Here is a 17,680-nt window from a genome sequence, read left to right as displayed (position 1 = left end):
CCTCAAATTCATCAAATTTGTTTACTAAACTCCTAGCATTGGTGTACACGCAAGTATACCTGCACCTGTTTCTATTCTTAGCTACCCTAACACAACCCATGTGTTTACTTGTACCGCAATGGCTCCCAGCAGTCTCTGAAATATCATGCATCTTGTTTTTCAGGCTTCTGCTCATTCTAATAGAAGCAGTGCAAGAATCCCTTTCACCTCTGCCAGTGGGTACTGTCAATCTATTGGTCTTTGTATCTCCCCAAGCTAGCAGTTTTCCGTCCCACCTAACACTGCCTCGATAGCATCAGCAAATATTCTTGCACGCTTTCTATTTAAGTGTATCCCATCCCTGTAGAAGCAATCTCTCCTGTTAACAAGTACAGTCCAGGCTGAAAAAAATTCTACCCCTTGAGCCTTGCACAATCTTTCCAGGGCCGAATTGATCGACAAGGCTTTCATCATATACTCCCTCCCATCGTGTCTGGGAAGAATTGCAGACACTTTCAAATTCAACCCTAATTCTTGGCTTTTGTTCAACAGCGACCTGTACTTGTTAAGTAATTCCGCCGGTCTCCTACTCTTAATATCATTAGTGCCAACGTGTACAACTATATCACCTTTTGTGCCCTTAAAAGATGATAGAGGAGAAATTGTTGAAGTTAAACTTCAGAAAGGCACCTGGGATAGATGGGATCTATCCAGTTATATTAAAGGAGGTGGCAAAGGAAATAAGCAAACCCTTAGCCATAATTATGAAAGCTTCCTTGGACCCTTCCATGGAAGCTTTCATACATATCATCAAAGGCTTTTGAGTCTCTGATGATATTTTTTGGTGAAGCACTTCTTGATATTCTTGTGCTCTAACTGCTGAGCCTGCATCATGCCTAGGTATTTGTAGGTTTCTCCTTCTGTCATAGCGTCAATCTCTTTACCAGTCGGCAGCTGGTAGTTTCGGCCAACTAATTTTCCCTGATGCAGTGTGTGGGTCTTGCATTTGTGTAGACCAAATTCCATCCTGATGTACTTGCTGAATTCTTGGTGATCCAGAGTAGCTGCCAGAGTTGCTGCTCAGTTGCCGCATAGTGCTTGATGTCATCTATGTACGTCAGGTGAGTGACGGTGTACAGGAACCACTTGCAGTTGGTGGGGCTGGATGGTCTTGCCCTTCCTTTGTTGTAGCCATATGGGGGACAGTGCCACTTGCTCCACTGTCTTCTTTGGGAGACTGTCTGATTTTTTGAACTGACCCCTCTCCCTAACGCCTGAACGTGAATGGATACCACTCTTCATGGATTAATGTTATTAGTGGAACACTGAAACCTGTTCCTCAAGTTTCAGTGTTGGGCCCATTGTTGTTTAGTATATTTATGAATGATATTGATGAAGGTATATCAAGCTTAATGTCAAAGTTTGCAGATGATACAAAAGCTGGGAGGATTGTTAATAACAGTAATGACGGTACGCTGCTGCAACAGGATCTGGAAAAGTTGGGCAGATGGGCTCAGAAGTGGCAACTGAAGTTTAACATTGACAAATGCAAAGTACTGCATGTGGCTAGCAGTAACCCAGGGTAACATATCAACTTGGTGGTGTTACACTCGGGTAGTGGAGAATGAAAGAGACCTGGGGGTAATTGTGCAATCAGATATGAAGGTTTCTGAGCAGTGCAGACAGGCTGCTAGAGTAGGTCGTGAGGCCTTGTTGATATATAGGAATTTTGCGAGCAGAATTATGGCCTCAGCTGCCAGTGTGCCATTAAACAACAAACCAAACCTAAATACTGTCAAATGTTCAGCCATTAAACTTGAAATGTTTAATGGCTGAACTTTAAATGAAATGTTCAGCCATTAAACTTGAACCAAAAATTACTAACAAACATTTATTTTGGTGAGAGACCTGTTAGGTCCCATGCAGCTACCTCAAGGTTATAATGACTAAATTTTCCCAGGAACATGAAATCGATTTTCACCATTTTGCATATAGGGTAAAAAATAAATAAATAAAAAATATTGGAACAGTGGTGATGGTTTTTGCACTAGAAATCAGTCCCCCTGAAACCAGAAACTCTGTTTTGCTTATTAATCAAAATATGGAATGAAGAAACAGATTATATCATAATGTGTTTCTGTATCCCATATTTTTATGTGTATATCAAAAAGAATGTAAATTATTTCCTGCTTAAAGGCCTCTGGCTGAACTGCCATGAGTGGTACTTGTACTAGCTTGCTGTTTTACAACAAAGGCTCTACAAAATTTTGTATATATGCTATGAAAAATAAACAGTGGATATTTCTTCCAGTTTTCTATAAACTCTAATTTGATAACATAGTTATACCTATCATCAAAGTATGTGATAACCAACCAGGAATGTGCCTTGAGAGGATTTATGCATAATTTTATATTCCTTAACATTATCATAAGCTGATCATTACCTTCCTCTGATTTTGTTTTCAAGAAAGTTTTAATAAGAAATTTTGTTGAAAACAAAATTTCTTATTAAAGAAATTTCTTAATTAAGAATTAATAAGAAATTTTGTTTACAACAAAATTTCTTATTAATTCTTAATAATATTTTTTTTATATTTTTATGTTATTTCTTATTTGATAGTATGAACCAGAGCTATAATACTCAATACGTTCTACGTCGATATCAATATTTGTAAAAGAATAAGAGTTTACCTCAATATGATACATAGAACACTTCCATATGATACTCTCCAGAAATTAAAATGAAAACAAAAAAATTAAAAAATCGAAAATCTTACATTATAGTAAGAAATAATTAACAATAATTAAAAATCAAATGAACACAATTAAAAATCAATTTAACACAATTAAAAATGAAGTCAAAAATTAAATTAAAGAAAAAAATTGCAAAACGATTTTCCTTCCTGAAGTTGACAATGCTTTTCGACCGTATGTCATGATCACAGGAATGAAAATTGCTGAATAGGGGTGGGCATGGAACTTAAATAGGGATTATTTGTCTTCACACATGCACGTAAAGGACCATGAGTAGGAGATTAGATATGGCCGATGAACATTAACAGAATTCTCAAGTAATTTAATTTCGACGGTTTTTGCAATTAATAGTTTAGTATAATTACCTTGGACACTAACATCCTTGTTAAATAAAAAAGTATGTTTTTCATTAATGGCATGAAAGTCTAATTCTGGTGCTGCTGAATGAGAAGCATGAACTGATGCCGCGTGTTGATTAACACAAAAATTCAGAGGAAACCGCATAGAACCCTGATAGGACAAGTTGCAATCACCACAAGAAATGTTGTATGCTAGGTCATTTATTTGTGTTGCAAATGAGGAAAGGACCGAGCGATTGTTCAGTATAGCGTGTAATTTCCGTATTGGCCTGGCTACAATTTTAAATTCGGTATCTCTAAAGAATCTGTTAAGTTATTTGTGCCACTGTTCAACATATGGGAACAGAAATAAAGTATTTTTTGATATTAAAAAGTATATTTTGATTAAAGATAATCAATCTTTTGTAGGTGAAGGGGTGATAGCTGTTATAATGCAGAAGCATACCGGTGTTTGTAGTTTTATGATAGATGTTAAATTGGATTTTATTTGCATCCCTAGTAAGCGTGAAATTTAGAAAATGTAATGACTTAGTATCCGTATTCTTCCTCTCCAGTGTAAATTTGAGTCTACAATGAATATTATTAAACAAATGTAAAATGTCTTGGATAGTACTACTATGGTAATATCTAGAACATCATCTAAATACCTCCCATAGTATGTGATATGGGGTAAAAAAGGCATCAAATGTATACGTTCAATCGTTGAGAGATAGATCTATGATATTAGGCCGCTCAGGCTTAATTCCATTGGCAAACCAAAAATTTGTTTGTATACTTTGTCTTGAAAGGTGATATAGTTGGCTTCAACTAAGAGTTTAATTAAGTGAAAAATTTTCTTAATAGGAAGCTTCATACAATTAATTGGTATCAAGTTATTATTTAACATATCCCAAAGAATATTTAATGTGTATTAAACTTTTACATTCGTGTATAACAAGGTAACATCTAGTGAGAATAAATTATCATTACCACCAAGTCTACAGTCCTTAAGGTTATTAAATAGTGTATTGTAGTTCTTAATCCCAAATTGTATCGCCTGTCTAAAGGGTTTTACAATGCTATATACATGTGTGGCCAAGGATGAAAATGCCACGTTTCTGTAGGAAACAATAGGCCGAATAGGAAATCCGGTCTTATGTAATTTTACCTGACCGAAAAGTGCAGGAATATTGTATGTTCTAGCCTTCAATTCTTTTAACTGAGCCATAGTAATGTAGTCGTTTTTTCGATACGTGGTTAACATTTTATTGTATTGATTGACCAAATTAGTAAACATTGGTATTGGTAAATTTTGTTTGCCAATGGGATTAAGCTTGAATGGCCTAATATCGGAGATCTATCTCTCAACAATTGAACGTATACATTTGACACCTTTTCTACCCCATATCACATACTATGTGGGAGGTATTTAGATGATGTTCTAGTCATTACCAATAGTAGTACTATCCAAGACATTTGATTCTAGAATAACTCAAATTTGAGTCTAGTAATAGTATCCAAGATATTTGAGTCTAGAATGAATATTATTAAACATTAAGTTCCATGCTCATCCCTATTTGGTAATTTTCATTCCTGTGATCACGACATACGGTCGAAAAGCATTGTCAGCTTCAGGAAGGAAAATTGTTTTGCAATTTGTTTCATTAAATTAATTTTTGGCTTAATTTTTAATTGTGTTAAATTGATTTTTAATTGTGTTCATTTGATTTTTAATTATTGTTAATTATTTCTTACTATAATGTAAGATTTTCGATTTTTTAATTGTTTTCGTTTTAATTTCTGGAGAGTATCATACGGAAGTGTTCTACATATCATATTGAGGTAAACTCTTATTCTTTTACAAATGGTTATTTCTTATTGAAGGAATTTATTTATGCATGGATAATGTACACACATCATTTCTACTACCAGGGTAGTTTTAATGCATCGTTTGATTATATCTCATATTGTGAATACTTTCACAATGATTTGCCATGGGATTGCACTACTTCACCTATGAAGAAGACTAATGTTATTCTTGGTGGATACTGCCACCCAGATGGCACTGTTTCAAAGCTTATTGGCTTCTCATCAGTGGATGGGCAGGTACCCTGTTGTTGCAATAGTGACAATCCAGTTCCATACTTCATAACTCGGTTGTTACTATTGCAAGAACAAGGTACTTGCCCACCCACCGATGAGAAGCCAGTAAGCTTCAAAATGGTGCCATCTGGGTGGTGGTATCCACCGAGAATAAGTAACGTTAGTCTTCTCCATAGGTGAAGCATTACTTATTCGAGGTAGTGCAATACCATGCCAAGTCATTGTGAAGATATTAACAATATGAGATATAATCAAACAATGTGTTAAAACTACCTTGGTGTTACATTGATTTGTGCATTATCCATGCATATATAAATTCCTTCATACTCTTGGGCATTTAGCCAAGAAATATCTTTTAGAATATTTCTTATTAATTTTTTTAATATATTTGTTGCATAAATTAATCTTAATTTAACCAGTTATCCTTTATTTTACTGCTCATAATGTTAATAGTTACAAATTAAACATAACCATCAATCCATTTGGAGGGGAAAAATTTCTTACTAATTATATACCTTTCTACAATTTCAGGAGTTAGAAATTCAGCAACAGTGTGGTTACAGTCCTTGCCACACATGTTCCATTTATACTGTAACAGGACTTTTCTTTGTCCACATGGTTTGGTGCTTCCTTGTTTGAAGAGCCTTGTTACAGAGTGTCACTGCTGCCTTCTACAACAGGCCAAGGCCTTGTGTTACTCCAGGTGCCAGGAGGGGGGGGGTGTCATCACCTACACTGCTCTACACTGCTACTCTACTTCCACAACTCCTACCCAGACTTTGCACTAATTATTAAAGTGGAACTTTCATTGCTGAGTAGGAAAAATGGAATGCAAACTACCTGAATTAGTCCGGATAGTACATAATCTCTGCTCACTGCTTTAGGCAAAATTTAACTATTTCCTCTTAACTGAAAGATTTTTATATTGTACATTGTGTTTTATATAGTGAAACCTATTTTCTTGTGATGTTTTTAATTTTGGAGACACTTAATAGTTCATATTTAATTTCTGATGAAAGAAAGTGTTTCTTTCATTTTCTTGATTTAAATGGAACATCACCAAATGCACTTACTGTATAAAGAAAATTTTTAGTGTAGTTAGAGCAGTTCTTGTCTGTTACTCAGTGTTGTTCTTCTGTTTGTTGGACAGTTCCATTGCCAAATTAATATTTTTTATACAATTTTTAAATGTAAATAAATTCTGAGCTATACTGTGTTTTATTTATTGCACTATTTATTATACCTTTGAAATGATAAATGGAAAAACTTTCATTTGTTATAAAGTTTGTAGTTATAATATGGCTGTCTGCATACCTTATCCACAGCAAGCAATACAAAAGTTTGTATTCATCAGTGAAGTAAGTTTACTTGCCATTTATATGCTTAATGTTTTGTTAAGACTCTTGTGATGAACAATCATCTTAAACTGTTGTGGCAAAGCTGGCTGCAATAAGTAGACATTTTGCGTTCTTGATTTTTTATATACTTAAGGAACGTTCTACCATTGTCTGAAGCAGTGAGTACAACATTTGGGTATATGTTATTTTTATTTAGGCTAAAAAAATGTATAATAGGAAAAACTAGAACATAACTAAGTTCTTGCAAGTTGCCAAGTAAAAGTATTCAAGATTTTTAGCATATCAGAACATGCATAACAGTTACTTCCATGGTGCCTCCGTAGCCAGGTGGGCAGGAGCAGCAGTGTGCAGCACATGCTTCTTGATTAGACCGGGGTTCGAGCCCGTGGCCACCAAATACGGAGAATGCAGAAAGATCAGGGAATGACCACCGCATATCCCTGGAGCAATATGGCCTTAGTTGCTAATGCTCCTAAAAACCAAATAACAAACAAACAAACAGTTACTTCCATATATTTATGGTAGTAACTTTCTGAAATATCTCAAAAAGGTGTTTTGGGGTCAGGAAGGAGGTATGTTATAGGCTAGTATATTTATACACTAAACAGATCACCTTGTATTCACTTCCAATGTGCTAAGTTAATAAAAATTTGTTTTAAACTTAGAATCTGAAAGGAGAAATCACCTGACATACTGACATAGTGACCTAAATAATTAGTTCACTGAAACTTTTGCTGTTATCTTGTATGGGACATGGTTTTGGTTCATCATAGCCCTAGTTGCTGATGCACCATTAAAACCCAAACAACCAACCAATCACCTAACATAAATTTTGGACAAACTTCTTCAACTTATTGAATTGAAATCAACATACAGAGAATCAGAAAGAAGGAAAGGAAAAATTATACCTTTTTTTATATACCTGTTTGTATATGAAAATGCATATACAAGCAAGTATAAAGTTCAATTTGATAAATATGAAAAACCAATATATCAAGTATACATAAATAAATCAACTATATGCAGTAAATAAAGATAAACTAGTGGATTGAGACAGCTCAGTGCTGATGTCATTCTTCCTTTTGCTCAGACTACACACATGAGAGTGTATAAATCCAAATTGAGGAAGGATGGTTGCAGGTAGATGTGCAGAAGTTTGCTTTCAGCCAGCAGAGCGGTTGATTGTTGGAACGAACTTCCATATGTCATTGGAAGTTTAAATAAAAAATATTGAAGTATTATTTAAATATTTAAATATAAATTCAAGGAAGAACTAAAGAAATTCTTGAATGTGTGGGTAGGTGGCTTTTTTTTTTTTTTTGGCTAATGCTGTTATAAGCTTGCTTTCTTACATCATTTGCTTCTATTAAACACTAATACTAGTAAATAATTACTTATACAAAAAGACAATTATTCTTAATATTTATTATTATTATTAACCATTATTACACTAAGATGAAAATATGGCAAAGGATTCTGTTGTAGGATTTCTGTGCTAGAATGCCACCCATTTGAAAATTAACAAAGGGAAAAGAAGGCATAAAGACAGCTATCTGACTGCATGTTATCCCCAGACCTAGGGATAACTATGCAATTGTATATGAAGTTTTCTGACAGTGCAGAGGCTTCCAGGTCAGCTCATGCTGTTATAAGCATGAGCTGACCCGGGGTTTCCTCAATGATATACAGGAATTTTGCCAGCAGGAATAAAAAGGTGATTATACCATTGTATAAGGCAGTGGTTAGACGACATCTTGAAAGCCTCATTTTAGGAAAGATGTGGATCTATTGAAGCGGATGCAGAAAAAAAGCATTGATATTAGTGAGGAGGGCTCTTACCAAGAAAGGCTTGATTGCCTCAAATTTCAGCACACACCTGTGAGGGATCTGATTGAGATGTTTAAGGAGCTGATTGAGATCTGTGAATAAATTGAAGATACCATCAGTGCTGATGGTATCCTTCCTCTCACTCAGACTATACAAAGGGGATAAATTCAAATTGAGGAGGGATGGTCACAAGATAGAAGTGCAGAAAGTTGCTTACAGCCAGCAGGTAGCTGATTGTTGGAACAAACTTCCATCTGCAGTTGTAAAAATGGATATTTGAATAAATTCAGGAAGGAACTAGACAAACTAATGTTCACAACTCCAGCTGGCTTCCGTTTTTCCACTCATACGGACCTGAAGATTCTGAGGATTTTGCAATTACTAATGATCTCATACAGATTGATTATTTAACATCCAGAAAACCAGAAAATCCTAACCTCGTAGCTCTTGATCATTTTCTAAAAAACAAGCCTTATAATTACACGGTCAAGGTGAGTTGTCCTCTAGGCACTTCAGATTACGATTTGGTTACAGTATCCTCTCCAGCAAAGCCTTTCTCTCTTGTTGTTTGGCATTACAAGAATACAAAATGGGATGATCTGTGAGATTTCTTTTCTTTTCCTTGGTAAGATTACTGTTTCAAATCTTAGGATGTCAGGTTTGCTCAGATCATGTCAATGAAATTATTCTTGTAGGGATGAAATCCTTTATTCCACATTCCACCTTAAAATCTCATCCTTTATCTAAACCTTGGTTTTCCAATATATGTGCTAAGGCTGTTAAAGGCAAGAATTTTGCATATCACAGTTGACTTCCATCCAAATCTTCACATTCATTTTCTGCCGAAAACCAAATGTTCGCAACAATTGAAAAGCAGTTATTAATCAGTCCAAATAAGATTTTGAACAGGCTAAGAGTAAAAAACTTGCTTCTTGTTCAAATGGTAGCCGAGCATTCTTGGTCTCTTGCCAAAGCTATTGGCTGCAGCTTTTACATACCTCTGTTAAAAGTGACAATACTATTGCCATCTCAGCTAAAAATAAAGCTGACCTGCCATCATCCTACTTTTCTTCTAATACGTGTATTTATGGTCTTGGTAAACCACCTTCTACTATTCCCAGTACACTCCAATCACTGCTTCCTGTGGTCTTCTGTCAAAAGGATGTCAGAAGAATTTTGAACAGCCGTGATGTGAAAAAAGTTCTGGATCCTAATGGTATTTCTCTACTTGTTCTCAAAACCTCTTCTCCTGAACTTACTCCTGTTCTGTGTCACCTTTTTTTTTTTTTTTTCACTTTCTTATTCCACTGGTGTTTTCCCTTCTGCTTGGAAATTTGTTCATATCTAGCCAGTTCCTAAAAAGGATGAGAAATTTCTCCCATCCAAATATCATCCCATTGCGCTTACTTCTACTCTTTCTAAAGTAATAGATAAATCAATTAAATGCCAACTCTTAAACTATCTAGAAACTTTCCATCTGATCAATGATTGCAGTATTGATTCTGTCAATACTGGTGTGATAATATATGGGCCTATGTTACCCATCTAAGGACAAATTCAATAGAAAAATTTGGCAAAACTCAAGCAGTTGCTCCTGACATTTCAAAGGCTTTTGATAATGTATGGCATGAAGGTCTAAATAAGCATCTAAATAAGTGTCCAGTTTTCCAGTTTTCTCTCTGAATGCTCACTGCAGCTGATGATAGATGTCTTCTAATTTCTCCACTAATGCAGATTAGTGGAGAAAGAACTAAACCTTGGGTTCAGTTCTTTCTCCCACTCTTTTCCTCTTGATTTTAATGACTTTCTCCCATTGACTGGAAATCCTATCCAGAGTTTTGCTGATTACAGCACATTGCATTCCACCTGAATGCTCACTGCAGTAATCGCTATTTGTAATTCAGGAAATGGCTGAAAAATGGAGAAAAATTTTGAGAAACCTTGCCCTGCACAAACAGCTTCAACTTCTTGAATATGCACAACCAATTCCCTAAATACTGATCTCCAGTTAATTCTCAAGTGGGGCAAAGATAATATAGTTAATTTCAATCCTTCTTACACTCAGTCCTGTCTTATATCTCACAAAAAGATTTCTTCAGCTCCTATGTTCATCTTAGATAACATTCATATTTCTAGACAAGATTACATATCTCTATTAAGGATTACCCTGACTTCTAATCTATGTTGGCATAAGCACATCGCAAATATTGCTTCCTCTGCATCTAAAAACCTAGGTTTTCTCTTTCACTCTTGGCACTACTTTTCTTCCAAACAGCTGTTCACTCTGTACAAATCACATATCTGCCTTATTATTGAATATTGTTCCCATATCTGGGGTGGTGCTCCCAAATCCTCTCCCAGGCTTCTAGACTCCATTCAAAAGAGGACAGTTAGGTTAATTAATAACCAATCTCTAACAAAGTCTCTCCACTTTCTTTCTCTCTCTCATAGGCATTCTGTTTCTGCTGTGTGCCTTTTCTATAGATACTTCCATGGGCACTTCTTCTGATTCTTCTGATTCTGAATCTTCTGATTCATGATTCTTCTGAATCGGCTTCTATAATTCATCCTCTCTCTTCCAAACCAATCCAAACACATGCTACAACCAGTCGGCATCCTTTGACTGTCCAATTTCAAACTCACAGAACCAACTTTTCTTCTTGCTCACTTATTCCTTCAACTTCTGTTTTCTGGAACAACCTCCATTCTTACATATACATATTTCCTGAAAATTACAACCTACAGAAATTCAAGTCTAATGTCAACAAGTATCTTGTTTTATTTTCAGAAACTTCAACCTGTGCATGGTATTAAGTACTATAGGTTCTGCTACCTCTTGTGTTTGGGGTCTTCAAAAAAAAAAAAAACAATTCTATTAGAGATGGACAGGTAATATAGGAAGTTTTATTTTTTTTTTGGCTGATCTTGTATAAGCTTACTTTAATGCATCGTTTACCAACACTAATACTACTGTCCGTGTCATATTCTTTGTCATTGCAATCTAAGTTAATAATAGTTTTCTCATTTTATAGAGTAAGAATTTATATATTATTCTTTATTTAATGTGAATTTTAACCATATGTTTATTTTTCCATTCATTAAATATATTAAGCAGAAAGAACATTATAAAAAAATGGAAAATATTTCGATCCTTGCAACTAAATACCTTATTGCTGTTAAGTCAGAGAAGATAATTCCTTTATACAGATTAGTCTTTATTAATCACTATTTATAATTCAGGGAACAGCTGAAAAAAGGGAAAAAAAAATTACAAATATAATTTATTATCATTATCATTTTTTATATGGTAATTTACATAAGTATGTTAAAATGGCATACTACCTGTGAGTTAGTATATTATTTTGCCTCACTCCCCAGCACCTAGCACCAGGATTTAATTCTCACCACTGAAGATTGCATTCCATGTGAGCTAGAATACTACCTCACATGGAATACATGATTCGACTTATATCACGGTGGGGGCAGAAGAATCACATCCTGGTGCTTAGGAAGCTCATGAGTTTTCTGGAAGAGCAAAAACCATTTGAACTTCATTGTAAAGTTGAACTAATTGAATAAATCAAAAAACAAATATAAAGCCACTTTCGGTGTATGGAGCATTCCTTTCTTAACGAATTTATTATTTTCAAAGCTGATTTCAATTTTTTTTTTTTATTTTTCTTGGTTTAAATAAGTTCTTAACAAGGACAGTGGAACAATATTGAGTTTGAGATGGGGGAACTAGGAGTAGTTCATATGTTTTTGGAAAAATGCTTCCTAGGTTGTTTGGGACTGCATTAGAATTAGTAGAGGCATACGATGCAAGAAAGTAAGCTTATGCAGTATCAGACAAAAAAAAAAAAAAAACCCTCCCATTTCACCCCTCCATTCGTTCCAAATGCCTGTCCAGCTCAGCCTTAAATTTATTTAGGCTATCAACTTCCACAACAAAAGATGGAAGTCTGTTCTACCAATCAACTACTGACTGGTTAAAGGCAAATTTCCACACATCTATTCTACAACCATCTTTCCTCAATTTGAAACTGGGTCCCCCTCAGGTTCTTAATCTGAGCAACAGGAAGAATCCATCAGCATTCAGATTGCTCAACCCATTCAAGGCTGTATACACCTCAATCAGATCACCTCGCAGGAGCCTACTCTCCAGGCGCTGCAGTTTACAGAACTTAAGCCTTTCTTGGTAAGAGTACCCCTTTTTTCCCCTCACCAATCTTCTTGCCCTTCTTTGTACCCATTCTAGCAACTCTACATCCTTCCTAAAACGAGGCCTCCAGACCTGTACACAGTACTCTAGGTGTGACCAGCCATTGCCTTGTATAATGGGATAATCACCCCCCTGTCCCTGCTAAAAAATTCCTATATATCATTGACAAGACTCCATGACCTGCCCTGGAAGGTCCTAGAGTCTTGTACGGTCATGGAGTCTTGATGTCCTGGTGCCCATCTGCACTGCTCAGCGAACTTCATGTTTGACTGCACGATTACACCCAGGTCTTTTTTCACTTTCCACTTCCCCGAGTGTAGTATTGCACAGTTGGTATGTTTCTCTTTGGTTATTGCTACCCATATGCAGTACTTTGCATTTGTCAATGTTAAACTGCAGTTGCCACTTTCGAGCCCATTTGCCCAACTTATCTAGATCCAGGTGGAGTAGCATACTGCCTTTACTGTCGTTAACAACCCTGCCAACCTTTGTATCATCTGCAAACTTGGACATTAAACCTGATATACCTTCATCAATATCATTGATTAATACACAAAAAATCCTGGGGAACTCCACTAAAAACATTTGTCCACGAAGAGTAGACATTGATTACCACTCTCTCTCTCTCTCTCTCTCTTTCTCTCTCTCTCTCTCTCTCTCTCTCTCTCTCTCTCTCTCTCTCTCTCTGTCGTCTCTCACTCAACCATCCCTTTATCCATTGTAGCAACTTACCCATAATGCCATACCTCTCCAATTTGGCCAGCAGTCTTCCATGTGCAACAGTATCAAAATATTTCCTGAAATCCAAGTATATGATATCAAAATTATTTTTGGCATTCAGTTCCTTTGTGACCATATCATACTATCCAATCAATACTATGATTGGATACTATGATGTGGTCAGAGAAGACTTCCCTTTAACAAACCCATGCTGTGTCTAAACTATTACTGTAATCTTGTCTAGATAATCCTGCAATGCTTCTTTAACCAGTGATTCCATTATTTTCCCCAGAACACGTTAAACTTTTCACTTGTGTCACCTTTTGAACCCCCTTTGCGAATTGGTGATACATTTGCACACCTTCAGTCCATGGGGACCTCCCCTGAGTCCAAGGAAGCTTTCATAATTATAGCTAAGGGTTTACTTATTTCCTTTGCTGCCTCCTTTAATATAACTGGATAGATCCCGTCCACCCCAGGTGCCTTCCTTATGTTTAACTTCAACAATTTTTCCTCCACTTTGCTCTCAGATATTACAAAATCGCTTAGCTCCCTAATAGAGTTTGGTAAACTTCTGGCATTCCCCTCATTGAATAACTCCTCATGTGTGAATGTAGATGGAAAATACTCATTCAGTTTATCAGCTACCTGAGCATGATCATCAATAGTCAACCCCATTTATGGATATTTCTCATTATTATTATTGCCAAGTAATACTGTACTGTTAACACTACAAAACTAAAATATATTCATTTTAGCAATAAATCAAAAGGCCTAAATGCTGATTCTGATATCCAGAATTTAGAAATTTGTAACATGGAGACAAAGGGTTATGTAAAAACTGATAAATAAATTATTGATTATGCTGTCAATTCATTATTGGTAAAAACTATTTGATGTGTGAATAAAAAAGAAGGGAAATATAAAAAAAAAAAAAAAAACTTTTCTGAGATGAGGATGCTGAATTAAGCTTTCTTTTGCTGAATTATTAGCATCACAGGCATATGATGCAAGAAATCAAGCTTACAGCATCAGCCAAAAAAAAAAAAAAAAAAACCCTTCCTATTCACCCCAAAAGTTTGTCCAGTTCTTCCATGAATTTATTTAAGCTACCAACTTCCACAATGCCTGATGGAAGTTTGTTTGTTCCGGCAGTCAACCACCCGCTGGCTAAAGACAAATTTCCGCACATCTATTCTATAACTGTATTTCCTCATCTTGAATTTATGCCCTCTCAGGTGTGCAATCTCAGCAACAGGAAGAATTCCATCAGCATTGAGCTTGCTCAAACCGTTCAAGGCCTTATACCTCTCAATCAGATCACCTCAAAGGCGCCTAGTCTCCAGTTCTGCAATTTGCATAACTGGAAACTAGGCACCTTGGTAAGATCAACCCTTTGTTCCCCCTCACTAATCTCGTTACCCTTTTCTGTAATCATTCCAGTAGCTCTACATCCTTCCTAACATGAGGCCTCCAGACCTGTATGCAGTACTCAAGGTGTGGCCTTATACAAGGGGATAATCACCTCCTGATCCTTACTAGCAAAATTCCTGTATATCATTGATAAGACCCTCTTGAGCTGCTATTGAAGCCTGTCTGCACTGCTAAGAAAACTTCATATCTGACTACACAATTACCCCAGGTGCTTTTCATTCTCTACTACTCTGAGTGTCGTACCATGCAGTTGATAGGTTACTCTGGGTTTACTGCTTCCCACATGCAGTACTTTGCATTTTTCAATGTTAAATTTCAGTTGCCACCTCTCGTTCGATCTGCCCAACTTTTCTAGATCCTGTTGCAGTAGTGTGCTATCATTACTATCATTAACAACCCTGCCAGCTTTTGTATCATCTGCAAACTTGGACATTAAGCCTGGTATACCTTCATCAATATCATTGATAAATACAGAAAACAACAGTGGACCCAACTAATAACATTATTCCCAAAGAGCAGTGTCCATTTTTTTTTTTTTTTTTTTTTTTTTGATTTGGTAGTTGTTGGCGCATCGGCTTCTGTGGCCATATTGCACCTCCCAAGGTTTTTGCAGTACTTTAATCCAAGCCCGAGGTGGGAATCGAACCCGCGACCTTTGGGTTGCCAGGCAGGTACTTTACCCACTCGGCTAGCCCGGTCGGCCAGTGTCCATTGATTACCACTCTCTGTATTCTCCCTCTCAACCATCCCTTTATCCATAGTAGAAACGTGGCCTTAATCCATACTGCTTCAATTTGTACAGCAGTCTTCCATGTGCAACAGAGTCAAAAGATTTCCTGAAACCCAAGTATATGATATCAAAATTATTTTTTGCATCCAGTTCCTTTGTGATCACATTGTAGTATCCAATCCAAGCAAACTGGATTTCCCCTTAATAAACCCATGCTGTGTCTGAACTATAACTGCAGTCTTGACTACATAATCCTGCAATGCTTCTTTAACCAGTGATTCCATAATTTTCTCCAGAACAGAAGTTAAACCAACAGGTCTGTGATTACTTGTGTCACACTTCAACCCCCTTTTGAATAGGGGATATGGTTGCACATCTCCAGTCTGCAGGGACCTCCCTGAACCCAAAGATGCTCTCATAATTATGGCTAAGGATTTTCTTACTTCTTTTGCTGTCTCATTTATTATATCTGGATAGATACCATCCACCAAAGGTGCCTTTCTTATGTTTAACTTCAACAATTTCTCCTCCACTTTGCTCTTAGTTACTACAAAATAGTTTTGCTCCCTGCTAGAATTTGATACACTTTTGCATTCCCCTCCCAAAATAACTCCTCGTGTGAATGTAGATGCAAAATACTCATTCAGTTTGTTAACTACCTGAGCTGGATCATCAACAATCGAACCATCAATATCAAGTGGACCAGTCTGATTCTTCACCTTCCTTCTAGAGATTACATAAGTAAAGAAGTCTTTGCTATTTTTCTTTGCATCCTTTGCCAAAGATATTTTTGCAATCTGCCTTCATTTGCCTAACCTCCTTTGTGACTTGATTGCAGACTAGCTTATATTAGCATTAGTAGAGGCATATGATTCAAGAAAGCAAGTTTATGCAGCATCAGCCAGAAAAAAAAAGAAAAAAAAACTTCCACTTCACCCCTCCGTTCGTTTGAAATACCTGTCCAGCTGAGCCTTAAATTTATTTAGGCTATCAACTTCCACAACAAGGGATGGAAGTCTGTTCCACCAACCAACTACCGCTGGCAAAAGGCAAATTTCCAGACATCTATCCTACACCTGTCTTCCCTCAATTTGAATTTATGCCCTCTCAGGTGATTATTCTGAGCAAGAGGCAGAATCCCATCAGCATTAGGCGTCTCCGTAGCCAGGTGGGAAGGAGCAGCAGTGCGTAGTACATGCTTCTTGATTAGACCGAGGTTCGAGCCCGTCACCACCAAATACGGAAAGGTCAGGGAATGACCACCGCATATCCCGGAGCAATATGGCCTTAGTTGCTAATTCTCCTGAAAACCAAATAACAAACAACAACAACCCATCAGCATTGAGCATGCTCAAACCATTCAAGGCTTTATACACCTCTATCAGATCACCTTGCTGGTGCCTAGTCTCCATACACTGAAATTTGCAAAACTTAAGCCTTTCTTCGTAAGAGCAACCCTTTGTTCCATTCTCTAACCTTGTTGCCCTTCTCTGTACTCGTTCCAGCAGCTCTACATCCTTCTTGAAATGAGGCCTCCAGTCCTGTATACAGTACATCTGTCTTTCCTGACCTGTGTCCTGACCATTGCCTTATACAAGGCAATAATCACCTCTTATCCCTGCTAGAAAAATTCCTGCATATCATTGACAAGACACCGTGAGCTACTCTTGCAGCCCATCTGCACTGCTCAGAGAACTTCATATCTGCCTGCACAATTACCCCCAGGTCCTTTTCATTCTCTACCACTGTCAGTGTAGTACCACAGAGTTGATACGTTGCTCTGGGGTTGCTGTTTCCCATATGTAGTACTTTACATTTGTCAATGTTAAACTTCATTTCCCACCTCTCAGCCCATCTGTTCAACCTTTCGAGATCCTGTTGCAGCAGCATAGTGTCAGAAGTGTCCTTAACAACCCTGCCAACCTTTGTATCGTCTGCAAACTTGGACATTAAGCTTGATATACCATCATCAGTATTATTTATAAATACAGAAAACAATAATGGACCCAACACTGAACCCTGAGGGACTCCACTAATAACATTAGTCCACGATGAGCAGTGTCCATTGATTACCACTCTCTGTCTACCATCAGCTACCATCTACCCCATCTACCATCAGCTTCTGTGACAACTGATACTTTATATGCAACCCACCCATTTTTCTTCTCTGCCATAAGTCTGGTTAGTTCATTTGATATCCATTTAGTTCTAAATG

General features: G+C 36.8%; 1 protein-coding gene across 1 annotated transcript in view; it reads left to right on the top strand.

Moving 5' to 3' along the window:
- The window catches only part of LOC150078582 (voltage-dependent calcium channel subunit alpha-2/delta-3-like), a 177,626-nt gene extending 171,652 nt beyond the window's left edge, over positions 1-5,974 (top strand). Inside the window, exon 6 of the mRNA XM_090385441.1 lies at positions 5,706-5,974. Within this exon, the coding sequence (XP_090241567.1) occupies positions 5,706-5,813 (108 nt within the window). The 3' untranslated portion in view covers positions 5,814-5,974. The remainder of the gene's footprint in view (positions 1-5,705) is intronic.
- Positions 5,975-17,680: the final 11,706 nt, after the last annotated feature.

Source organism: Mastigoproctus giganteus, chromosome 11 (assembly GCF_048544385.1).
Source record: "Mastigoproctus giganteus isolate SK-2022 chromosome 11, ASM4854438v1, whole genome shotgun sequence".
NCBI lineage: Eukaryota > Metazoa > Arthropoda > Arachnida > Uropygi > Thelyphonidae > Mastigoproctus > Mastigoproctus giganteus.
Note: the sequence above shows the minus strand (reverse complement) of the source record. Positions and strands in the feature narration are given on the sequence as shown.